Source organism: Schistocerca cancellata, chromosome 6 (genome assembly GCF_023864275.1).
Source record: "Schistocerca cancellata isolate TAMUIC-IGC-003103 chromosome 6, iqSchCanc2.1, whole genome shotgun sequence".
Taxonomy (NCBI): domain Eukaryota; kingdom Metazoa; phylum Arthropoda; class Insecta; order Orthoptera; family Acrididae; genus Schistocerca; species Schistocerca cancellata.
The window spans coordinates 128,673,015-128,700,054 of NC_064631.1; the positions used below are offsets into that span (position 1 = coordinate 128,673,015).

General features: G+C 42.7%; 1 protein-coding gene and 1 non-coding gene across 2 annotated transcripts; one reads left to right on the top strand and one right to left on the bottom strand.

The window, feature by feature from the left end:
* Positions 1-18,176: 18,176 nt before the first annotated feature.
* LOC126191447 (trypsin delta-like) lies at positions 18,177-26,465 on the bottom strand. Its single transcript, XM_049932325.1, has 2 exons — positions 26,080-26,465; positions 18,177-18,694 (listed from the first exon to the last, which is right to left on the bottom strand). Exons 1-2 carry the CDS (start codon positions 26,461-26,463, stop codon positions 18,299-18,301), a joined length of 780 nt encoding a protein of 259 aa, XP_049788282.1. The 5' UTR covers positions 26,464-26,465; the 3' UTR covers positions 18,177-18,298.
* On the top strand, positions 19,934-20,007 carry Trnat-ugu (transfer RNA threonine (anticodon UGU)). The gene has a single exon. It is a non-coding gene; the product is annotated as a tRNA-Thr (tRNA).
* Positions 26,466-27,040: the final 575 nt, after the last annotated feature.

Here is a 27,040-nt window from a genome sequence, read left to right on the forward strand (position 1 = left end):
TTAAAGATGATTTTTTTTTCAATTGTAATGAAAATCACAACATTTTTTTGCAATTTTTTATTTATATATTCAAAAATATACAGTTTTTTGTAAAAAGGCTGTGTTAAATTATTCAGAAGGTACTGTGTAACATTTACTGAAAGTTTGAAACAAATATGTTTGGAAGATCCTTAGAAAACATGTAATTAGTATGAGAAAATAAAAGTTTTGGGAATCGAGCGACAAAGATTGGATTAACTTTTTAGTGCATTCCAGGTCCATAGGATGGATTATCTTCATCCTCTGCTCCTCCAGCTTCCTCTTGTTCCTCCTCCTGTTTACTCTTGCTTGTATTTCTAGACTCTTTACAGCCCTGTCTGCAGCCCGAAGGCGTTCCTTGTCTAAAGCAAGCATCGCTCGTACCATCTTCGAACCTATCTTCATTCCCATATTTCTAAATACCTTGCACCTTACAATGTTGCCATCATTGAAAGTCGCAACAGCATCATACACACCAAAGTGAAGTGTTTCTATTCCAACAAATACAGTCTTGGGCATTCTCGACCATATAACACTATTTTCACTTTCATTGGGGTTTTGAGTTTTTCCGTGAATACACTTTTTCAACAGTTCAGGTGCTGCTAAGTCTCTGAAAATAGGTTTAGCCACAACACATACTTTATCTCACATCACTAAAATGTACCTGATGAACACGGACGTTAATAATAACACCATTTGACAGCAGTTTAACAGCGCCACAGTGGGTCACACCCATGTAGAACACATTTCAAAAAAAATTTAAAAATAGTTGTAGCCTTCGGAATTGAATAAATTATATATTTATTAAAAGGTAATAGTCTGCAGATTCAGAAAACGCAAAAAAGTAAAAATTGAACTTTTCATGATTTTGAGCCTTTCCGGAGCCCCTTAAAGAATAATGATAGGAGAGGACGCAGTCCACTCTCGCGCAACAGGTCAAAGATCATACGTTGCGGGTCGTGCAGCTGCCTAGCTGCCTGGCCAGAATTCTGGGTATGTAACTTCAGGAAATAACTTCCTCAGTGGCTGGAGTATGGCGCATCCGTGGAGGACCTCTACATGCGGTGGTGGAAGAAGAGAACCTCTCTCAAGGCGAAGCTCCAAACGACGAAACACATTTTTATTTGGATGACGTCGACGAGGATATCTAGCAGCATGTTGACGAGGAGCAACATCAGCCAAGTTAACTGATGCACCAAGGATCAGCATATCCACATATTCATCCTTTGTGTGTATACACCTGCCACATAGTTGTAGAATAACAAGAAGAAAATACGAAATTCGTACAAATATTCATGGAGTCCGTCATGGGCGCGCTACTCCGCTAGCAACTAATCCGATGTCTGGAGAACAACGCACACAGTACGAACGTGTCATTGGCCGCAGAGAGGAGTTCCATCTAACGCTCATCAGTTTTCTTTACAGCTTTACTTCATGATTAATCCCGATACCACTTACTGTGAAATGTTTGTTTTCGAGTTACACTGTTATCTTAATGGTAATGGAAGCGATGTTTCCGCATTTCTATTGATAATAATAATAATAAAATAATAATAATAATAGTAGCGCATGAAGATACTTATTCCACAATATGCGCTATCAGACTGAGTGTTGAAGGCATAATTGGTGATTCAATGGTGACAACACATACAAGTGGCAACCGAGTTTCGAAATCATTTGCAAAACACGTTCCTAGACCTACTGGTGACGTAAGGTCACAACGAAATGTAATGGACCTGAATGTGGCAAGAATAATAGTTGTTACTGAACGATGGGACTAGGATTCTTTAATAGCTAACCAATGAAAACTATGGCGCTTCAGTTTCTGTGTTCGAAGTACATAAGTACGAAAGTTTTGTAGATGACCCACTTTAGTCGATGTATGACGATTAGGACGTCAGATACCGTACCACGCGTACTGCATTTAGCAAATAAAAATAAATACGCCACGGACCAGAATCGAAACCTCTACCTCCAGCATGCTAACCCAAAACACTAACCCCAGCACCGACTGCACAGCGATGCGTAGTTGCTGACACCGGTAGTTACGGCACATGCGATTACGGTGTTGCCAGACTGTCCATTTTCCACGTTCTTCTACTATCGGAAATATGCGCAGGACGAAATTTTGTGAAAGAAATTTTTTTATTGTTGGGATGTGAGGAATCGCGCTGCGAAGTCAGAGTGCATGAATGTCTCTTAATTCTGTGTATTGAAATTTAAGAACATAGCTTCTCTATAGTTGTCTAATTACTGGCTGGAGAGAGGAATGTGTTTCAGATATAGATTTAAATTATAAGTTTAAAAAAATAAGTTTGTATTATTAAAACTGCACAAAAAATCTAAAGAAAGGTTCATTTTCTGTGTGTAAATGTATAATGCAGAAATAAATAAAGATTGGGTGCTAGAATATTTGCTTGTCTTATCTGATAACCCATCTAAAATCATGAAAATTTTCCAACACGAAGAATCTGTGACATGTGTGCAATTTAGGTAGCACATATAAATTCCTTTAGGCGTCTATATCCTCGCCTGCAAAACAGTTAGGCTGGGAGACATGGCTAGCTACTCTTTCATTCCCATAGTCACTGTCATGGAGATAATGACTCTTATTAGAGTTTGTCGATATTGTGAACACCAGCAAAGAAAACCGCTCTCAAAGTGGTGCACTTGCTGGGTATATAACAACATGTAGCGATTTACTGGCGTACTGGCCAAAAATGTAGGACTCGACACCATCTACTGCATTAAGAGATGCACAAAAATGAAAGCTGTTTATAAAGCTCCATTCATATTTGGACCCGCTTAGATGTTGTATATCTGGTAACAGAAGAAGCGTTTCCAGAATTTGAAACGTTTAACAGTAATTCGTTTGTGTTAATTCGATGCAAAAGTAGTTTAAAGTTCTACATGGCTATAAGACGCTATAAGTGGAAGTTTCTACAGCTGCCTGCTTCCATGTACAACGCAGACGTTAATAATGGTAGGGTACCAGTGGGAAGGCTCTCTGGCTACAGTAAAACGCCAATCTTTGTGAGACTGTTGTCTGCTTAACACACTGACGCCCTTAACTGTCTATCTCTTTGCCTGCAAGACACATATGTCTCTAGAGATATACACCTATTCTTTCTATTCTTCTTGGTAGGTTTTGTCTTTGTTTTTAACAGTACAGTCAGGCAATGCTATTTCGTAGCTCTTAATTAAGAAAAACCTGTATTCATACGTAAACATTTATCTGCGTTAAGGTTGTAATTATTTACCGAGGAAGTCGCCTCATTGTTGTTGCTGTAACACGTTTTGAAGAATGTGCCTGATCTTTTTCTTGTGTTAGGCTACTATTTGTAACTACATTATTTACTACTTACACATACGAGTAATAAGAAAGTGCATGGATGCCTTTAAAACGATTACGGACAGTGACACGACCAGACAGAAAAAAGAGCTTTTATCACCCGCAAAGAAATCGGTATGTTTGGAGTGAAAAAGCGATAATGAGGAGAGATAATTTGACACTGCAGTGTGTGTGACGTCGTAGCATATTTCGCAAAATACTAGTAAATATTAATGTGATGTACTTTGACAGTGCGGTGTATTTGAAATCTACAAGACATGCTTGTTGTCTAAGCAGATGGTGTACGTGACAGACCCTAAAACTTGTAGTCAGTATTAGAACAACTAGTACCTTTCGCTGTTGCTGATTTATGGCAGACGGCGCTAAACAGGAAGGTCATCAGCGCCCTTGCATTATACATATACCAAAGAAGATTGTGAAAATCTATGGAAAAAGATCAGTAAACCGGAAGAACCAAGTTTCACCCCACCACAAGAATCGTGAAGCAATCACAAGAAGGTGAGCGTCAGAAAAGCCCATTATAAAATCCCAACGAGACACAGCAGATGAGCTAAATAAAATTATGTGTAAAATAACTGTATATAAGCTTTTAAAAAGGGATAAGCATGGCTGGGTGACGACTTATTAATAATACGTGACCCAGCCACTCTTTGACACATTAAGATCTCAAGCCCAATAATTTGGGAAGAATTTCGGACACCACTAAAACTATTAAAATACGAACAGCACTGCTCTCGTTATTAGTAAAAATAGAGGGAAGATTCTGTGGGGATACCCAGTTCAACCCTCAGATCATCATATAAAACACACTCAGTTAAAATATGTCGTACTGACATCTGTGTCCCACGTCTCATACTGTGGGCTCTTTCAGACGTATAAGGGCCAGTAACTCACATCGTCGCGAGCGGAAGGAGGGAATCCATAGTCGCACCGAAGTCTTTATGGAACGTAGTTTATTATTTCTGATTTCCAGTCACTGAGCCTCCCTCCAAAACATGGCCTTCCTGGCCGCATATGAGGCGACAACCCGCAGGGAGACTGAACAGCGAGCAGGAGAAGGAAGGGAGCAACCCTCCTTGGCAGCCGCATCAGCGAGTTCGTTTGCCTGAATCCCTAGGCGCCTTGGAACCCAGCAGAAAAAAACGGTTCCCTTGGTCTACCTTTGCATGAGAAGTAGAGCGAGCTGTACCTGTTACACCATCCGATCTGCTGCATACATGTCCACTTGCGAGAGGGGCACTTTGAGAATCGGAGCAAATGATAAATATTTTGTCTCGACGCCGTGTCATCCGCTCCATTGTCCTCAGGATAGCGAACAGGTCCCCGTAATAAAATGAAAACTGCTCTGGGAGCACTGTCCTGAGGACAATGTCGGGGAACACGACAGAAGAACCGAGAAAATCTCCCTGCTTACAACCATCCTTGTAGACAGTAATAAAATCTGGGTGGCTACATTAAATGTCATTAAATTTAATTTTATAAACGTAGTCTGGGGCACAATGCTTCCTGTAAGCAGTCAGTTCTTAAAGCAATCTGGGCCTTAGTAGTAGCCAGGGGGATTCCCTACTCCACCCCTTGCTTTGGACCGTAATATCCCCACCTGTAATAACTCAATGCTTTCCCTTGCACTGATCCCAAATTGACATGTTGCTTTTGGCTCACCATCCTCTGCTCACAAGCTAACAATAGAGCTCGTGTGATAGGCCCCTACTGCCAGCCTAATACCTTCTTGGTGAACTGCATCCAGCATTTTAAGGTTTGAAGGCCCGGCTGCCCCATAAATCTGGCATCCGTATTCAAGCAGGGACCGCAGAAAAGCCTTACAAAGTTGGAGCAGACGTGCCCTGTCTGCTTTGCAAGACGTGTGACTGAAACATTTAAGGATGTTTAAGGCCTTGAGACATCTCAGTTTCGGTTCTTTAAGGTGTCGCAACCATGTTAACGTCTCATCAAAAGTAAAACCAAAATCCTTTACCCTTTCCTTAAAAGTGACAACCCTGTCCCCCAGTTTTAAAATGGGTAAATTAAACAGACATTGGGAACAATTGGAATCAGCACAAACTGTTTTCTGCAAAGAGAATTTGAAACCTGTGGTGCCAGACCATTCCTCCCACCACCTGATCGACAGTTGCAATTGCTGAGTAGCCATTGAGAGGCTGGATGAGTCCACGAACAAGAAACATTATACTGGACGTCGCACTGTGCACATAATGCTGTTGATTGAAATGGCGAAAGCTGTTATACTTAAAACACTCCGTTGAGGGACACGATTGTCATGCTTAAAAAGATCAGACGCTGTGTACAAAAGCAAGTTGAGTTGGCGACCCTTCGCTCACAGTTCCACGCTGCTTTGGCTTCTGTCACACAGCTTGAGGCTGCTGCCAAGGAGCATCATTGTGGGGGGGTCGGATGTGGGGATGCGAGAGACGTCGAGCACGTCACACGTGTCCCCCGTTCGTTCCACTGCTGTGGCCGCCCCGAGTACTGTCTGCACTGAGGTCGACCCCCCCACTCGTGGTCGAGTGGGAGAGGATTCCAAAGTCTAGCTGGCAGCGAAAATCTTTCGGAGGGGCCGAGAGTAGGGCCTCCCCGATTCGTTTGACAAACAGGTTTATGGCGTTATCTATGACTGACGATGTCTCTGAGCCGGATGCCGCCGTCGACCCTGTTCCAGAGGAAGCTTCCCGGCCTACTGCGTGTGCGCGTTCACAGAGGGTGGGTTTACTATCAGTTGGGAACTCCAACGATAGGCGCGTAATGGGGCTCCTTAGGAACAGGGCTGCAAAGAGTGGGAAGCAAGCCAGTGTGCACTCTGTGTACATACCGGGGGGAGTCATTCCGGATGTGGAAAGGCTACCTCTGGATGCCGTGAAGGGTACTGGGTGCAGCCAATTACAGATGGTGGCTCATGTCGGTACAAATGACGTATTTCGCTTTGGATCGGAGGAGATTCTCTCTGGTTTTGGGTGGCTAGCGGAAATGGTAAAGGCTGGCAGTCTTGCGTGCGAGATTTTGGCTGGGCTCACCATCTGCAGCATCGTCGATGGAACCGACTGTGGTCCTTCGGTGCAGAGCCGAGTGGAGGGTCTGAATCAGAGGCTCAGGGGGTTCTGTGACGGTGCAGGCTGCAGATTGCTTGACTTGTGCCATCGAGTGGTGGGTTTCTGGGTTCCGCTTAATGGGTCAGGAGTCCAATACACAAAGGAAGCGGCTACAAGGAAAGCGGGGGCTATTGGAAGGGACTGGGAGGTTTTTAGGTTAGAGGGTATCAGGAAAACACAGAAAGGGCGTCCTTCTAAAAGGGGCAGATAAAACACAGTAGACTGGTTGTAGAAACGATCGGTATTGTAGTTGTAAGTTGTGTTGGCAAAGAACCAGAGTTCAATGCCCTAATAGAAAGCACTGAGGCTCAAATAGTTGCAGGTACAGAAAGCTGGATAAAACCGGAAATAAGTTCAGCAGAATTTTTTTCAAACGATATAACAGTGTACAGAAAGGATAGATTAAATACTCGTACAATTGGTGGTGGAGTATTTATTGCTGTCAGAAGTAGTTTGCAAGGAAAAATTGAAGTAGATAGTTCCTGTGAAATAGTATGGGTGGAGTATATACTTGTCAATCGGACTATTAACTGGGTCGTTTAACCGACCCCTCGACTCAGAAGATAAAGTTACTAAACTTTTAAAAGAAAACTTGAGTCTCATTTCAAACAGGTACCCCACTCATACAATGATGGTCGGTGGTGACTTTAATCTTCCCTCGATATGCTGGAAAAATTAAAAAGTTTAAAGCCGGTGGCAGGCATAAAACATCATCCGAAATAGTACTTAATGCTTTCTCAGAAACTTATTTTGAACAATTAGTTCATGGCCCACTCACAGCGTAAATGGTTGCGAAAGCATATTTGACCTCTTAACAACAAATAATCCTGGACAAATAGCGAGTTATCGTGACGGACACAGGGATTAGCGGCCACAAGGCAGTAGCTGCTAGGCTAAATACCGTAATTCCTACAACCATCAAAAAGAAACACAAAGTATATTTAAAAAAAGGTGATAAAAATGCTCTTAACGCATATTTAAGAGACAGTCTGCACTCCCTCCGATCTGATCATGTAAGCGTAGAAAAGTTGTGGAATGCTTCAAAGAGATAGTATCGACAGCAATTGAGGGATATATACAACATAAATTAATAAGTGATGGTACTGATCCCTCATGGTACACAAAACGGGTCAAATTGCTGTTGCAGAAGCAGTGAATAAAGCATGCCAAATTTAAAAGAATGCAAAATCCCCAAGACTGGCCAAGTTTTGCCGAAGTTTGAAATACAGTGCGTACTTCAATGCAATAATTTCCACAACGAAACTCTGTCTCGAAATCTGGCAGAAAACCCAAAGAGATTCTGGTCATACACAAAGCACACCAGTGGCAAGACGCAATCAGTACCTTCACTACGCGATAACAACAGTGAAGTCACTGATGACAGTGCCACTAAAGCAGTTATTAAACTCGGTTTTCCGAAACTCCTTCACCAAGGAAGACGAAGTAAATATTCCTGAATTCCAATCAAGAACAACTGCCAAGATGAGAAACATAGAAGTAGATATCCTCAGTGTCCCAGAGCAGCTTAAATTGCCTAATAAAAGAAATGCTCACGGTCCAGATTATATAGCAATCAGGTTCATCTCAGAGTATGCTGACACAATAGCTCCATATTTACCAATTATATACAACCGCTCGCTTACAGAAAGGTTCATACCTGATGACAGGAAAGTCCCTCAAGTCACACCAGTACCCAAAAAGGGAGGCAGGAGTAATCCGTTGAACTTCAGGCCCAATATCACTAACGTCGATTTGCCGTAGGGTTTTGGAACATATATTTTATTCGAACATTATGAAGTACCTCGAAGAAAAAGACTTATTGACTCTTAGTCAGCACGGATTCTGAAAATATCGTTCTTTCGAAACAGAACTAGCTCTTTGTACTCATGAAGTAGTGAGTGATATCGACAGGGGAAGTCAAATTGATTCCATATTTCTTGATATCCAGAAGGCTTTCGACACCGTTCGTCACAAGCGGCTTTTAACCAAACTGTGTGCCTATGGAATATCGGCTCAGTTGTGCGACTGGATTCGTCAGAATGGTCACAGTTCGCAGTAACAGACGGAAAGTCATCGAGTAAATCAGAAATAATATCCAGCGTTCCCAAGGCAAGTGTTATAGGCCCTCTGTTGTACCTGACCTATATTAACGATGTAGGTGACAATCTCAGTAGTCGACAGATTGTTTGCAGATGATGCTGTCATTTACCGCCATGCAAAGTCATGAGATGACCAAAACGAATTATAAAATGATTTAGATAAGGAATCTGTGTGGTGCGAAAAGTGGTAATAAAGGAAAGTGTGAAGTTATTCACGTGAGTACTAAAAGAAATCCACTAAATTTCGATTACGCAGAGAGTCACACAAATATTTCTTTTGCTCACGCCATAGACCCACAGCGATAGCAGGGTCGGCGTGGTTACAACGGATTTGGCAGTGTTAGTTTTATGGATGGCAGGATGCTCATCTGATTCGATCATTGGCAGGGGCAGAGAGAGCGTAGTTATGCTGAAGACTTTCCGGAGTGGTGAAGGACTCAATGTCGTGCCATGCCCAAATTTAACCGAAAATTATTTTTGGCGATGATTTGTACTGAGAGTTTGCAGGTCGCAGTGCACATGGAAGCAATCACTCTTTCTAAAAGTGAATTGCTAATGTTATCTTTAGTCTGCAATTAGTTACAGAACATTAGAAGTGCACCACACTCCAACTGCAAAACATATTTGTTATATAGAATAGAATTTGTGCTGCCCCTGGGTAAAAATTCGCTCATATTTTATCAGCAAAAGATGTACGTAGCCTCAAAATACGCAAAGTGGTTGGTTAATAAATATATAAATTTAATTTGTTAAAAGGAATTCTGTTATACGTTGTGGAGCGCACGACAAACTGGTGGGCTTGGCTGCCGATCGCGATACAACAGCGACCTGGCGTCTAAAGAAAATAGAATACAGAAGGCCAAAGAAGAGTTAATCATATAACACGACAACGATGTAAAAGAATAAGAATTTTAGTAGTATTGTAAGTAGACTGTTTATGTTTTCTTATTGGCAACGTTACGTAGCGCTCTATATGAAAATCACTGGCTGTGCTGTGTGCAGTCTGTGGCTTGTTTGCATTGTTGTCAGCCATTGTAGTGTTGGGCAGCGGTAGCTGGATGTGAACAGCGCGTAGCGTTGCGCAGTTGGAGGTGAACCGCCAGCAGTGGTGGATGTGGTGAGAGAGATGGCGGAGTTTTGAAATTTATAATACTGGATATTATGAACTGCTATGTATATTATGATTTTTCAACACTATTAAGGTAAATACATCGTTTGTTCTCTATTAAAATCTTTCATTTGCTAACTAAGCCCATCAGTAGTTAGTGCCTTCCGTAGTTTGAATCTTTTATTTAGCTGGCAGTAGTGGTGCTCGCTGTATTGCAGTAGTTCGAGTAACCAAGATTTTTGTGAGGTAAGCGATTTGTGAAACACATACCATACTCTCTACCAGGACTACAGTGGGTCTGCTCTGTGATGACCTACCTACCAATCTTCTTCAAAACGTCGAATGACTCTGCTGTGGGTTTGCTCTGTTGTGGCCCATTACCTGTCAGCATGTCAAGAGTCAGCACTGTCTTTCAGTTGGAAGGACAACACTACTTCTTCAAGACTGCATGGAAATCCACTACTTCTGTGTGCAATTTCTTTTACTAATGAGACTTTGTGAAAAAAAACTGTAATTACTATTATGATGAATGATCAGGACTGTCTTTAAGGACTGTGAGAAAATTTTAGCTTTTGACCAACATTGTATCAATAAGTGTGTGCATTTGATTTCTTTGTTATTGTAATTATGAAAAATTTTATCAAATCATTATTGGCCACTGCCCAAAACAATTTGTAAAATTTTTTGTGGGGAGCGTGGGGGCTATGTAAGTAGGCTGTTTATGTTTTCTTATTGGCAACGTTACGTAGCGCTCTGTGTGAAAATCACTGGCTGTGCTGTGTGCAGTCTGTGGCTAGTTTGCATTGTTGTCTGCCATTGTAGTATTGGGCAGCGGCAGCTGGATGTGAACAGCGCGTAGCGTTGCGCAGTTGGAGGTGAGCCGCCAGCAGTGGTGGATGTGGGGAGAGAAATGGCGGAGTTTTGAAATTACATATATTATGACTTTTGATGATATTAAGGTAAATACATTGTTTGTTCTCTATTAAAATCTTTCATTCGCTAACTATGCCTATCAGTAGTTAGTGCCTTCAGTAGTTTGAATCTTTTATTTAGCTGGCAGTAGTGGTGCTCGCTGTATTGCAATAGTTCGAGTAACCAAGATTTTTGTGAGGTAAGCGATTTGTGAAACACATAGGTTAATGCTAGTCAGGGCCATTCTTTTGTATGGATTTCTGAAAGTCAGATTGCGTTGCGCTAAAAATATTGTGTGTCAGGTTAAGCACAGTCGTGTATAAATTGTTCTAAGGGGACGTCTCAGTATGTCCGAAGTACGTCTGAAGGAGACACAGAGTTCGTCGTTTGTTCTTGGTTAGGACACTAGTTCGGCGTTTGACGCTTAATTAATATTATATCTCGCAGTAGGAGAATTTATGATCTGACTTACGTATGTACATCGATACGTAAAGAAAGGAGAATTAGCTACATAATATTGGATTCTATCCTGATTGGAAAATTTGAAATTTCTCATGACTTACGTAAGGCTCATGTTTTAGTTTAACTCTGAAGAAGATAAGTCTGTTTTCACTTAAGGTGAGTGAACAACCATATAAAGTTCGTTGAAAAAAAGGGAATAATTCTCGGTCGGAGATTGTTCTTATGTTGATTGAAATGGGAAGTTTTGAAGCTAGATGCTTCCAAATGGTTTATAAAGTAAGGACTAAGCTGTCGTAGAAAGCTGAACATAGGTTCAGTGTAGTATCTAAAGTTAATTTCAGAATAGATTTTGTTTGGGTTGAAAAGTGACGCAGGTGATTTTGGTTGAATTTTCGTTGTCTTCGGGGTAGTAGCTCTATATTGTAAAATACGCGAGCATTTCAATTGATGAGAAAGTGACGACAAGCGTAAGTGAAGCCTCTGCCGTATATTGATTTATTTTGATCATAGGTCTCGGTATATGTATGGTATATTTGTTGGTGATTGTGACTACTAACTCCTGTGGACCGTGTAAACGATTCTGTGATTAAATCCTGGTCATTTCACCTAAATAATTTATACAATTGTAAAATGGTTCTTCTTCCCATTTCGTACTGAGATAAGCAATTGCGAGATCAATAACTGTGAGCACTTACGGTGATAGCACTTACGATGATAGTAAGTAAAGTGTACAATTACTAGACATACTAAAAAAGATTCTTATTCTACATTGCTGGAAAGAGATATTTTAAAAAGGGGTAGCAACCGCGAACGTCCAAAGCCTGAAGAGGTTGAGTCTTGTACATTATTTGATACAGGGACAAAAGTAGCGGTGGAGCCTAGTGATTTGTTTTTCTTTATTTTTGATTTATTATTCAATACCGAAAATAAGGATCTTTAAAATCTTTTCCAGCAAAAGATTATATAACAACTGAAATTGTTGAAACATAAAAGACTGAAATATTGTGTAACGTTCCTGAAGGACATTAAATTAAGGTTCAACGTCAAATTAAAATCCAAATTCCACTGGTGTCCGAACTTATTGTGTAGTTAGTTAATACTACTTATATTCTTGTGTAAATGTCTTAGAGCATTTTAAATGCTGAAATAATAATACAAGTACTTCTGAAGAGAAATATTTAGTAACGTTGTAAACTCCCCACGTAAATATTAATTAAATGAATTTTTTTAAATATTGTAACCTCTGAACAAAATTGGTTCCCATTTATAGTCTCCGTGCAGAAATGCATTCACATTTAATGTATCCACAAAATTCAATTCCTAAACCCGGAAATAATAAAAAAAATTCAGTAACCTGGTAAATTTTATGACGACAGCAACGCTACACCACGGCCCTGTACTCTGAATAAAAAAAAGCAAAAATTCTTTGCTCAATAAAAACTGCGAATATATCTGCTCTTACCTAAAAAAATTTCGGCACAGCTCCCTGCAATGCTGACCTATGCTTTGTGACTCGTGAAAGGAATTAATTATTCATTGGATAAAATCTTTAAATTGAAATGAATGCTTTTTTTTTAAAAAAACTTACTTTATATTATAAAAATTATTATTGGGGCATTTTTGAAAGAAATTGGATGACAGTTAACATACATTACTAGATATGCGCAAGGCTGCTTCTTTACCTTCTACAATAATACCCATCCTCCAGAGTCCCAACCAGAGCAGACTGCCGACACGCGCCGACTACTGCCGACTCACGCAGACTACTGCCGACTACTGCCGACTCACGCAGACTACTGCCGACATGCGCCGACAAGCAACAACTAACTACATACTGCTCTCTGGTCAGAGACTCTCCTAAGTGTTGCCTGTTGCAGGCAGCGCATACATCGCATACCTCTTACAACGTTTTTCTCTAAAGTGAAAAGAAAAGCACAATACTGAATTTTGACAAATTATAAATCTTTGAACGAAATTAGTGACCTCCTCTGTTACGGTGAAACTCCTCTGCTACAGGTTTGTAGGATATGGCTAGTGCAGGAATCTAGCTTACAAGTTCTGAGTCGAGAAAGCTTACGTAACAGCATCATTCTTTAATACTTGGTGGTTCCATGAGGTGCTTCAACGATACCGTATCAGATGGTGATCGCAGCTGGCAGTCAGTGGGTGACGTGTGCTGTGGCAGCGACGATCTTGATGACGCAGGACGCTCCGCCAGGCGCCAGCAAGTACTGCCAGCGCTCTGTGACGCTGGCGCGAAGAGCGCATTCTCAGCCTCTGCTAGAGTGGCGGGCGAGTCACGAGATAGCCCCCTCCACCCTCCCCCTCTTCTCCTCCTGGGCCGCCTTGCCTCGGCGGATACAGGTCGAAGGTCACAAACGTGTGGTCTAGTTGACGGCTTGTACATCAGCTTAGAACCTGATGTTCTTAAGTGAATCTGTAGTAGCTTACCTTACAGATTCAGCCAATGACTGTCGTGGAGACTGCGCCAGCCTGAGTGTATGTCGCCACAGGAATGATGCTATCGACTAAGGTGGGAGCTCTAAAATTCAATTAAAAATGTTTGACGTAACTGGCATCTTCTGTGAGATATTTATAGAATTGCATTTTTATTTCCCAAGAGCTGTATAAATTGTATATACAGGGTTATTACAAATGATTGAAGCGATTTCACAGCTCTACAATAACTTTATTATTTGAGATATTTTCACAATGCTTTGCACACACATACAAAAACTCAAAAAGTTTTTTTAGGCATTCACAAATGTTCGATATGTGCCCCTTTAGTGATTCGGCAAACATCAAGCCGATAATCAAGTTCCTCCCACACTCGGCGCAGCATGTCCCCATCGATGAGTTCGAAAGCATTGTTGATGCGAGCTCGCAGTTCTGGCACGTTTCTTGGTAGAGGAGGTTTAAACACTGAATCTTTCACATCACTATGCGTGAAACTTGCCCGCACGCGTTCAACCGTTTCTTCGCTCACTGCAGGCCGACCCGTTGATTTCCCCTTACTGAGGCATCCAGAAGCTTTAAACTGCGCATACCATCACCGAATGGAGTTAGCAGTTGGTGGATCGTTGTTGAACTTCGTCCTGAAGTGTCGTCGCACGGTTATGACTGACTGATGTGAGTGCATTTCAAGCACGACATACGCTTTCTCGGCTCCTGTCGCCATTTTGTCTCACTGCGCTCTCGAGCGCTCTGGCGGCAGAAACCTGAAGTACGGCTTCAGCCTAACAAAACCTTATGAGTTTTTCTACGTATCTGTAGTGTGTCGTGACCATATATCAATGAATGGAGCTACAGTGAATTTATGAAATCGCTTCAATCATTTGTAATAGCCCTGTATTCTTGACGAGTTACTGTTGTTTCAGCCATCATCAACTGGAACAATTATTATAACAACTGTTGCTTCAGAAATACATATTTCTCATACAAGACACATATATCACATGTAACAGTGGCAAAACGTAGAACGGAACATTAATAGACGTAGACAATGTCTTGAAAAACTTAGATGGATTACACACACACTCCTAAATGTCAGAAGCGTATGTGTAACTTTTCTAAGCTTTTCCAGATATTGTCTAATTATGAGTATTTTACGTTCCCCTTTTTTAATCACTCCGGCTGGATGCATTGTTACCGGTGGTGGTGTAATCAGCTGGAGAAAATAATTTGTTAACGCCAGTAGGTAGCGCCCAAAATTCTTAACACGCATCAACTCGAGAGGAGCGACCCACAACTAAATATTCTGCTGCAGCACTGTTAAAACAGCCAACTGCAGAATTAGCTCAGTGGTTGGCTCACATATCCCTTCACTGGTTGCTAAGCCTACCTGGAGTTCAGGCTGCAACACTTCTGACCTATCAAGCACTGTGGAACGTAAGATGGAGCGCGCTATATTTATCAAAGAAGACTCCATCCTAGATGAAATGTTTTATATTTGAGCGGTGCGCGGCTCGTTTTCATGCCGTTTCTTGCTTGACAGTTTGTCTTTACGGAACTGTCGCCTCGTTTCTTATTCGATTTACTGGCATCACTAAGTTGCTGGCTAGCCTGCCCGTAAGTGGCAGCAGCACCGTGTATCGATAAGAGTACTATCGTATTATCTGTTGTCCTGCCGTTGGTCGGGTGGAAGGAAATTGATTAGGTTGTTGGTCGGTCCTTCAGCCGTCCCTGGGTCGGGTTCCGCCTGATTACTTAATATTATTCTTGGCTGCCTATCTCACCTAACCTTACGTTAGATACCTCCTCAGGCCGAGCTGGCCGGTGTGGCCGTGCGGTTAAAGGCGCTTCAGTCTGGAACCGCGTGACCGCTACGGTCGCAGGTTCGAATCCTGCCTCGGGCATGGATGTGTGTGATGTCCTTAGGTTAGTTAGGTTTAAGTAGTTCTAAGTTCTAGATGACTGATGACCACAGATGTTAAGTCACATAGTGCTCAGAGCCATTTCAAACATTTGAACCTCCTCAGGCCGACCCTCGGAACACTTCTGAGCACCATTGTTCTGTTGTCTTTAGTTTGTGATCTTTGTCTCAAGTATTGTGCGAGACCTTCAGCTGCCTACTAATTTCGTTTTAAATTTAAAATAAGGCCTTCAGCCGTCTTAAGTTAAAATTTGAAAATTCACTTGTGTAAAACCTTTTTCTTCTCTATTGGAAATTGTTGTTATCCAGGTTTTAAGCCTCAGTTCTTCTATGTCTAATGTGTGGCCTTCAGCCGAGTATTTACGTAAAATTCTTTTTTTTAAGTGAGGCCTTCAACAGCGTGTATTACTTAAAGCAATTTTAATAACTTGTGTTTGGGCTTTCAGGCGTATTGTTTTTGAATCGTTTTAAATGCATGTGTGATTAAGTGTTTTTAGGAAAATAAAGTTTGTGTGTTTTGTGCAGATAACAGTAACTGATCTTGGCCCTTTTCCACAACCATAACCTGATCCGCTTTGTCCTGCGAAATGCCGGCCGGAGTGGCCGTGCGGGTCTAGGCGCTACAGTCTGGAGCCGAGCGGCCGCTACGGTCGCAGGTTCGAATCCTGCCTCGGGCATGGATGTGTGTGATGTCCTTAGGTTAGTTAGGTTTAATTAGTTCTAAGTTCTAGGCGACTGATGACCTAAGAAGTTAAGTCGCATAGTGCTCAGAGCCATTTGAGCCACTCCTGCGAAATCAGATTTCAATAGTCAACAGTTTTGTAGCCTTCCTGTCACTATTTGTGACAACATCTACGACCTGACGTGCTAAAAATGCGCAGTGAATTCTATGACATAGTCATTAAATATTGCAAAACGTCCCAGTCCCAACACACAGTAGAGACGTTCCCTTATGTGGAGACACTCTTGGTTTCTGGTGCCACGGACTGTGGCAGCAGAAGACCGACGCGAGTGGGTTTGCTATCAGCGCGACTTCGCCTGCAGCACCTCTTCTGAGCTCGTGACTCTTCACGACTGTAAAACCGTGGCTTGGTAAAATCAGTTTGGATTGCAGCTGGTGGGAGACGATTGTAGTGTTCGATTGTGGCTCACACCCCATGAAGCTATGGACTCTGATTGTCAACAAGGCACTGTGAAAGCTGGTGGTGGCTCCATAATGGTGTGGGCTTTGTTTTCATGGAATGGTCTGGGTCCTGTGGTTCAACCGAACCGATCATTGACTGGAAATGTTTATGTTCATATGCTCGGAGACCATTTGCCGCCACTGATGGACTTTACGTTCTCGAACAACGGTGGAATTTTCAAGGATGACATTGCGCTTCGGCACCGGGCCATAATTGTTCGCGATTGAATTGAAGATCATTCTGGATAATTTGAACGACTGAGCGAAGTGGCGCACTAGTTAGCACACTGCCCACTCATTCGGGAGGACAAAGGTTCACATTCCGCGCGACCATGCTGATTTATATATGAAGACAGTAACCTGTTCTCGAAAGAACAGTTACTGTTGATGACCGTGCAGCTTTCCCCTGGAATAAATGATGACTAACTAACAACCTCAGCTGTTGATATATGTGAGTCTCACGGGAAACGTGCAAGGGATAAGTCCCTGCAGTCGCGCTATTCTTCTGTGTCCTCGTTGGCTCAGATGGATAAAGCGTCTACCCTGTAAGCAGGAGATCCTGGGTTCGAGTCCCGGTCGGGGAACACATTTTCAGCTGTCCACATCGAGGTATATCAACAACACCCGTCGGTAGCTGAGGTTGTTAGTTAGGGCCCTCTCCATAAGTGCAGCACCCCTCTTATTTGTTGAGTACGACTTCATATACAGTAGTAAGCAGAGGTAGGCTACAGAGTGCCGGCCGCGGTGGCGCTTCAGTCCGGAATCGCGCGCGGCTGCTACGGTCGCAGTTTCGAATTCTGCCTCAGGCATGGATGTGTGTGATGTCCTTCGGTTAGTTAGATTTTTAAGTAGTTCTAAGTCTAGGGGACTGATGACCTCAGATGTTTAGTCCCATAGTGCTTAGAGCCATTTGAACCATTTGAGCTACAGAGTGGTGAGGCAACTTTCGTCATAGGTCAGCAGGACAGTGTCAGATATTATTATTGAACTAGTAGCACAGCAAACAGAAGATTTACTAACGTGTGTTTCTCCGAAAGTAAAAATGATTAAGCAAGAACCAGAGTCCAGCTGTCACAGTGTCCTCGAGGAGAAGTCTATCTGTACTAAAGCACCAACGGAGAAGCCGGAGCATAGCGTCTCCATAGCATCACGTTGCGAAATGGTTCCGAGCGCGAATGGGCTGAGTCGCTGCCGCCGGCCATCCTGTACTGCCGCAGCAATGTGGCGCTCCAACTACAGAGCTGCTGGAGCTGTGGCTCCGAAGGCGTGCATGGTTATGTACGCTAGATACCATGCAACTGCTATCTCCATCTTACAGGAACCACTATTTTACTGCTATGATGCCCTTGTTGTGGTGTCGATACATGACACTATCTGGGTCACACTGCACTGTGATTGTAACAAAATTTAACACTGAAATAACAGACAAGTTATGAGAATCCTAATTCTCTGAAATTTTCATGTTAGTAAAGTACAAGATATATTAGGTTCGAAACAGACTAATGAACAGCTCCGAAAATAAACGTAATTCATTAACGCCAGTGTATAGCGAAAATGGTTATTATTCGTTTATTTTTCAATGTAATAAATTTTTCAAAGGTTTGGTTTATCGGGAAGCGTTGTTTCATTTCAATTGTGTTTGTCAGAGAAAAACTCAGGACGTACAGTTTCAGAGTGGTGCGCTATGGCTGTCAGATGCCAGTGACCCCAGTGAGCCAGGAGCGCAAATTTCCCACGTTGGCGTAGACGGCGCCCCCATGGAGGCAATAGCCACTCATCCACGACGCGATTCCCAGCTGCGTGCTGCCGCTCACCAGAGGACCGCCAGAGTCCCCGTAGCACACGCTCTCGCCCGACTCTCCTGCGCACAGCATGCGTGGCGTCACTTCGCGTCCCGTGGTCGGGAAGTCACACGCGGACCGGTCCCTGACGACGATGTCCACTTTTCTCAAGATGCTGGGTTGGTACTCCGTTTCAGTTTGTCCCCAGCCGGTCACTGTGACTGCGACTCCGGCTGGCGGGTCGTATCCATCCTCTGGAAGGTTCACAATTGCCACGTTGGGGCCCAGTGGAAATGAACCGTTCACCTGAAAAATAAAAGTCAGATAGACATTTTTGTAAAATTTCTAGGTTTAAAGAAAGCTTGTAACAATGATAAACAGTGTAGCTGTATGACACTGTATGAACATTAAGGTGGCAAAAAGACATGGGATAGCCTAATCCACATCTACAGATGGCGGTAAAACATCGTACACAAGTTACAAAAGGGTATTCAGGTGATTCTCGTTTCTGGGTTGAGTTAGCTGACTGTGAACGCGAAATCGAAGGTGGAACTAGACGCAAGGGACATTCCAGTTCGGAAACCGTTAGGGGTTTCAGGACTCCGAGATTCACAATGCCAAGAGTGTGCCGAGGATATCACGCTCTACCTCTCAGCTCGGGCAACGCAGTGGCCGACGGCCTTCACTTAACGACCGAGAGCAGAGCATTTGCATAGAGCTGTCAGTGCAAACGCACAAGCAGCAAGGAATAACCGCACAAATCAGTGTGGGACGTACGGCGAATGTGTTCGTTCTGAGAGTGTGGAGAAATTCGACGTTAACGGACTGTGGCAGCAGAAGACCGACGCGAGTGGGTTTGCTATCGGCGCGACTTCGCCTGCAGCACCTCTTCTGGACTCGTGACTCTTCACGACTGTAAAACCGTGGCTTGGTAAAATCAGTTTGGATTTCAGTTGGTGGGAGACGATTGTAGTGTTCGATAGTGGCTCACACCCCATGAAGCTATGGACTCTGATTGTCAACAAGGCACAGTGAAAGCTGGCGGTGGCTCCATAATGGTGTGGGCTTTGTTTCCATGGAATGGTCTGGGTCCTGTGGTTCAGCCGAACCGATCATTGATTGGAAATGTTTATGTTCATATACTCGGAGACCATTTGCAGCCACTGATGGACATTACGTTCTCGAACAACGGTGGAATTTTCAAGGATGACATTGCGCTTCGGCACCGGGCCATAACTGTTCGCGAATGAGTTGAAGATCATTCTGGATAATTTGAACGACTGAGCGAAGTGGCGCACTAGTTAGCACACTGCCCACTCATTCTGGAGGACAAAGGTTCACAATCCGCGCGATCATCCTGATTTATATATGAAAACAGTAACCTGTTCTCGAAAGAACAGTTACTGTTGATGACCGTGCAGCTTTCCCCTGGAATAAATGATGACTAACTAACAACCTCAGCTGCCGACAGGTGTTGTTGATATATGTGTGTCTCACGGGAAACGTGCAAGGGATAAGTCCCTGCAGTCGCGCTATTCATCTGTGTCCTCGGTGGCTCATATGGATAAAGCGTCTGCCCTGTAAGCAGGAGATCCCGGGTTCGAGTCCCGGTCGGGGAACACATTTTCAGCTGTCCGCATCGATGTATATCAACAACACCCGTCGGCAGCTGAGGTTGTTAGTTAGTCATCAGTCATCCTGATTTACGTTGTCTGTGATTTCACTAAATTGCTTCCGGAAAATGTCGGGATGTTTCCTTTGAAAGGGTCACCCGATTTCTTTCCTCATCCTTCACCTGATAGTACCAGTGACCTCGCTGTTTCGTCCCTTCCCTACATTTCAAGCAAAGAACCCGTCAACCAATTCGAGGTAATTATTTGGCCACCCAGATCAACCAACATCAGTCCCATCGAACATTTATAGGACATAACAGACAGGCCATTTCGTGCACAAAATCCAGCACAAGCAACACTTCCGCTATTACGGACGGCTACAGAGCCAGCATAGCTCAGAATTTCTGCAGAAGACTTCCAAAGACTTGGGTCCAAGCCACATAGAGTTGCTGCACTACGTTGGAATGGGGAGGACCGACACGATATTAGGAGGTTCCCTATGGTTTTTGTCACCTTAGTGGATACTACAGTAAACTATACGAAACGCTAATGGTACAAACTATTTGTTTCTTCTTGTGAATCGTAACGAAAGTTAAATATAATGATGTTCGCGTGGAAGTAACTTCTCTTGAATAGAACATATTTCCCAACATCGTAATATATGATGGCCATTTATGGGGAACATCACTGATTACACAGCAGCATAATGACACTTTTTATTTCTCTTTATGATCTAAAAATTTCTATCGATGAGAATAAAAAAATAGCTCTGAGCACTATGGGTCATCAGTCCCCTAGAACTTAGAACCACTTAATCCTGACTAACCTAAGGACATCACACATATCCATGCCCGAGGCAGGATTCGAACCAGCGACCGTATCGGTCGCGCGGTTCCAGACTGAAGCACCTACAACCGCTAGGCCACCCCCGCCGGCTGATGAGAACAAATGGGATATTTTCGTGAGGAAGTGACAGTAGGCGTATTTGACGATTTCGGGAGGTTGTTTTTAAATTAATCAGCGGGTTATGTAGAATATCATACCATGTTTTTGTTTGATTATCTCAGTGCTACAGGTCAGGACAGCGTTTCCTTGTGTGTGCGCACAGTGCCTCTCATTCAGTTTAACGTAGCGAGTGCTTATTTGCAAGTCAGCTTTCTTGCAGCGTCGACAGTCAGTGTTGTGTTAACGTTACGAAGAAAGCTGTTTAGAGGTTGTGCAAAAGTAAAGAGTAATAATGGGTAGAAATCGACGACAGCCTTATGACAATTCTAGAACGAAGAAAGACGATAGGAAAACAAAAGGGCGGGGAGGTGACAGCAACATTTCCGTCGGTGATGTTGGCATTAAAGAAAACACATTTTGAGTTATGTGATCCTGTAGTTGAGAAGAATTACTTGCAAGTAGGTCGTAGTAAGAGACAAGAGTTCCTGGTAGTTTATATGCACATCAAGGTAAAGCAATACAAGGTGCAAACAAATGGCTCTGAGTACTGTGGGACTTAACTACTGTGGTCATCAGTCCCCTAGAACTTAGAACTACTTAAACCTAACTAACCTAAGGACATCACACACATCGATGCAAAAGGCAGGATTCGAACCTGCGACCGTAGCGGTCACGCAGTTCCAGACTGTAGCGCCTATAACCGTACGGCCACTCCGGCCGGCTGCAAGATGCAGTCTTAAATAAATGTATGGTGTAGAAATGTAGTACGCCTAGCAAGGATCTGATGGCATGTCCAAAGGGCTTCAAAAAGATACCTGGGAATATTTCCTATGTATTTCTGGCACTAAGTTGAAAGTATGTTGTGATAACGTATAACGCCAATATCAGATACTACGAATCGTATTGTAACGGGCTTATTCGGCTTATGTTATTGCACTATACAACTGCTACTATTAGTCGTTTAGAGTTCTGTAAAATATTAATGAAGTCAGTACGTATTTTTTTTCTTTTTTCTGTTTTTTTTTTCTCTTTTACCTGTTAACTTGGCTTACTTGGGATGGTAATTACTTAGTATATACAGGTACAGTGTCATGCGTTACGTAGAATCAAGGTTGTCATTTATTGTGTAATCTTAATGCCATGTGTATGTAACGTCGTTGCAATTTGGGAAGCTTCGGCTCATTAGGAAAGTTATTATCTGTGAAGAGACAGTTGAGGAGTGATTGTGAAATGTTGCGTGGCAACAACAGATAAACTGAATATTACGAGCGAAATTGTCTTCGACTGAGGCAGTGGCCTGTCTATGGTCTGGTCTGGTAAGCTCAAAACTGCAATGGAATCTGTGAGAGGGTCGAACTCCTAAACGGTTTAATTTTGCTGAAGTAAAAATAAGCGGGAGAACAGCGCGCTGGGGTTGGTACTCGAATGCCCGTCCATTGTAGTTTTCTTTAAATCAGCATTATTGGTATTAAAATAACTGTATTGGCTTCTACCGTTCTCCTTTTCGACCACTAAGGTTTTATTTATTGTGTAGCCTCACGGACTGGCGATCGGTGGAACATCGGAACGGCAGAACCAGAGTTGTTGCAGCAGTTGTCTCAGGCAGGAAGCTGCCGACCGCACGTCACTGCAATCAAACACTGTTGACTATCAACGGACATTTCATTGTTGCGGAGCACCAATACAAATAATCTCCTATAGACAAATAATACTAATGTGTGTTACATAGTTTCATGTCAGGTTTCAAGTTATCGTTTAATGTTCGCCTTCACTAACACCAAGTTAAACTTACATTCGTACTGTTAAGGAAAATTCGAGTATCAGAAAATTACATAGTTCTCTCATAATAATGTGCGTTGGCCTAACGGTTGTAATTTAACCGTACCTGATGACGTGTAGCAATTTCACTGTAGACGAAATACATATGTGTGGGTTGTTATCAATCAAGCAACATTACTGTAAATGATTCAAGATTGGGTGACACATCTGCGCAGGAAATACAATCAATTGCTTCCTCATTATTCGTAAGTCGTTTGTGTTTTCTGGTCTGCTGTCCTTTAGTAGCACTTTCTTAACAAAATTTAACCATAGTACTATATACGCAACATATAATATATATTATATTAATACCCTTTTGGGAAAAATACTTTGAGTCTAATTTCTTAAATAATTTTGCTATCATATAAGCATGTTATCCCTACCGATAAATTGTTTGTTTCAGAGAAAGCATTTTACATTCTGGACCTCCGACTGAATTATGGTGTTTGTTCCTCTATTTTACGATATAATATCATTTAACATTTTGTGCCGCTGCTAGTGAGAATTCCACATAATCAGCTTAAATGTACTTAACAACAGCCCAGGTATCAGATGGGCTGCCGGTAAGGGAACTATGGAATGCACCTCAGTCCCTATTAAGTTATAAAACCAACAGGAAAGGTAGGCGTTTGTGACCGACACAAAAGACATTTTGGACACATTTTGCTAACACACGTAGTTGTTGAAGATCAGAAACGCTCAGTTGATGCATTACATGAGGAAGAGGAGCACATTTTATAACGTCCCCTGGATAAAAAATGTATGAAAACATGATAAATTGTGCTTAAGGTCATTTACATTTTTTTATTTTTTTGTGAAACGTAAATGCAAAGATGTAAAAGTGATCGCAGCGGCAGGCAGAGATGGAGACTGACGCAGACAATTAATTGGTCGCTGAAGCTAAAATGATACAATTACATTGGTTTTACATATATAACCGAATTAAGGGCAATCATATCTCTGTTCTTCTTGACTTGCCGACTAGTGCAGATTCACATAGCGCTGTATCTATACCTAGAGTAGTCGTGTTATGTCTGTTGAAACGTTTAGCCGCCATTAGGGGCAAGATTCTGTAAAGAAGGTGTGTATCGTAAGAAACTTATGTTTTAGAATGTAATCATATGTGACATAGTGTGCTACGAATTTTGTAGATAACTTGTCCAGCCATAATACCTATTTTTTCAAATTTAGATTTTTTTGACTCGGAGCAGAACGATTGCTGTCGGAAGCTGCCGCCGCCACGAGCATAGGAATTAAATATTTCAGCAGCCCGCCTACAGGGTGGGAGAAAGAAAAGTAATAACAGGAAATAACATTAATCCATTTCTCTTTCAGTAAAATTAGCAAACGCAGAGGAGAATATTTTATTTCATTGTGAAATTTTAGCTAGACATTGGAAATAATGAGCAAAGACTGCACTCCGAATTTTAAAATTGCAAAGAAAATAATTGATTTTGGTAAGATCTCTGATGGGTTAGGTCTGATCTGATGTCCTAAGAGCAGCTTGACAAAGGAAATGGCTCTGAGCACTATGGGACTTGACATCTGAGGTCATCAGTCCCCTAGAACTTAGAACCACTTAAACCTAACCAACCTAAGGACATCACAGACATCCATGCCCGAGGTAGGATTCGAACCTGCGACCGTAGCGGTCGCGCGGTTCCAGACTGAAGCGCCTAGAACCACTCGGCCACAACGGCCGGCAGCAGCTTGACAATAATATTTTATCGTGCCAAAGAAATCCACTGCATATTTTTCAAGTGTAGTGATATAACTTATAACGTGTGTGTAACTGTTAGGAAAAGTTTTAATATCCAAAATCAAGTCATTTAATGTAGCAAAGAATAATGAACATTTATAAATGCATTTACGATTTCTTTACGTAGTCAGACCAGAGAATGCAAATAATAAATTGTGTATAGTTCGCACTGATAGAAAATTCCACCACAGGATAAACTTCGCGTTATTATTCATCTCTCCGTAGGCTATTTTACTCAGTATTATTAGAAATCGAACTTGTATTAATACATTGTTGGAAATTATCTCAAAGATATTCATCTGAAATTCTTATTGTTTACCTGCATAATACTTAACGTAACGTAATACACAAAATGCCGGCCGGAGTGACCGAGCGGATCTAGGCGCTACAGTCTAGAGCCGCGCATGGATGTGTGTGATGTCCTTAGGTTAGTTAGGTTTAAGTAGTTCTAAGGGGACTGATGACCTCAGAAGTTAAGTCCCGTAGTGCTCAGAGACATTTGAACCATTTTATCTACATCTACATCTACATCCATACTCCGCAAACCACCTGGCGGTGTGTGGCGGAGGGTACCTTGAGTACCTCTATTCGTTCTCCCTCCTATTGCAGTCTCGTATTGTTCGTGGAAAGAATGATTGTCGGTATGCTTCTGTGTGGCCTCTAATCTCTCTGATTTTATCCTCATGGTCTCTTCGCGAGATATACGTAGGAGGGAGCAACATGCTGCTTGACTCTTCGGTGAAGGTATGTTCTCGAAATTTTAACAAAAGCCCGTAGCGAGCTACTGAGCGTCTCCCCTGCAGAGTCTTCCACTGGAGTTTATCTATCATGTCCGTAACGCTTTCGAGATTACTAAATGATTCTGTAACGAAGCGCGCTACTCTCCGTTGGATCTTCTCTATCTCTTCTATCAACCCTATCTGGTACGGATCCCACACTGCTGAGCAGTATTCAAACAGTGGGCGAACAAGCGTACTGTAACCTGCTTCCTTTGTTATCGGATTGCATTTCCTTATGATTCTTCCAATGAATCTCAGTCTGGCATCTGCTTTACCAACGATCAACTTTATATGATCATTCCATTTTAAATCACTCCTAATGCGTACTCCCAGATAATTTATGGAATTAACTGCTTCCAGTTGCTGACCTGCTATTTTGTAGCTGAACGATAAGGGATCTATCTACATTGAGATTCAATTGCGATTCGCTGCACCATGCGTCGATTCGCTGCAGAACCTCCTGCAATTCGATACAATTTTCCATTGTGACAACTTCTCGATACACCACAGAGTCATCCGCAAAAAGCCTCGGTGTGTCATCCACAAGGTCATTGATGTACATTGTGAATAGCAACGGTTCTATGACACTCCCCTGCGGCAATACACAAAATAAAAATCAAACAAAGGGAGAAACAGAATAGTTTCTTAAACAGAAATGGATAAATGTGTTGAAGCGGTCGATGTATGAGCAGCAGATTGGTGGATGCCCGCAAGCAAGTTGGCCATACTACCGCTATAACCAGTCCTGTAACGCCCGTTTTGCCACTGACCACTCACCCGCATGACTGCGATGTCGTAGTCGCCAGAAATGCTGTCGTGCTGTTCGTGTACGTAGACCTCGGCCACGTCCAGCATGACACCCCCACTGCTACGGACGGAGGACCCGGCGCGCACTCTGTACAGCGCCTGGTACGGCGCTCTGTAAGAGCTGACGCAGTGGGCGGCCGTGAGGGCCCACTCGGTTCCGATTATGGAGGCGCCGCACTGCTGGTATCCGGCGTACTTCAGGGCCAGCATCCACGGGAAGTCGGCGATGCTGGCTTCGGAGCCGCCTATGATGCGGCCGTGGGCTCGGGTTCGCAGTCGCACCGCACGTGGCGCCACCAGCTGCAGCTGCGCAGCCAGCAGCAGGCACAGCACGGCCACCTGGATGGCTGCCATTGCGGGTCTCACGTCTCAGTGAATGAGCTGCTCACATTTATAACACGCCCACCTACTCTAGCCGTACTGTTATCTTCGTCAGTCAAGTAGATCGGACAGGACTGCTGTCATGACGATACTGCCGTTTTATCTCTCTGCGAATGGTGTCGAAATTTTGTAATACAGGAAGTATGTACTTATCTTAGATGAAAATAAGAAGTTTCGAAAGCGCTTGGTCATTACTGTGATATTCTCAAGTATAAACAGTGGCTAGCCACTTTCGTGTTGAAACATTTCGGTGATTCCAGTGTGAGAGGGTAATAAGTATGTGATTGCGACATGGAATCATCACCAACTCTGCTTCATATTTTAAGGGAAGAAAGCAGACTAGCAAGAAATCAGCCCCGGAAATCGATCACGTACGACGTTATTCAGTTATGAACATCTGAATGAAAACTTTTTAAATTTTGCGCGCATCTGATGTTTAAATGTTCAAATGTGTGTGAAATCTTATGGGACTTAACTGCTAAGGTCATCAGTCCCTGAGCTTACCCACTACTTAACCTAAATTATCCTAAGGCCAAACACACACACCCAT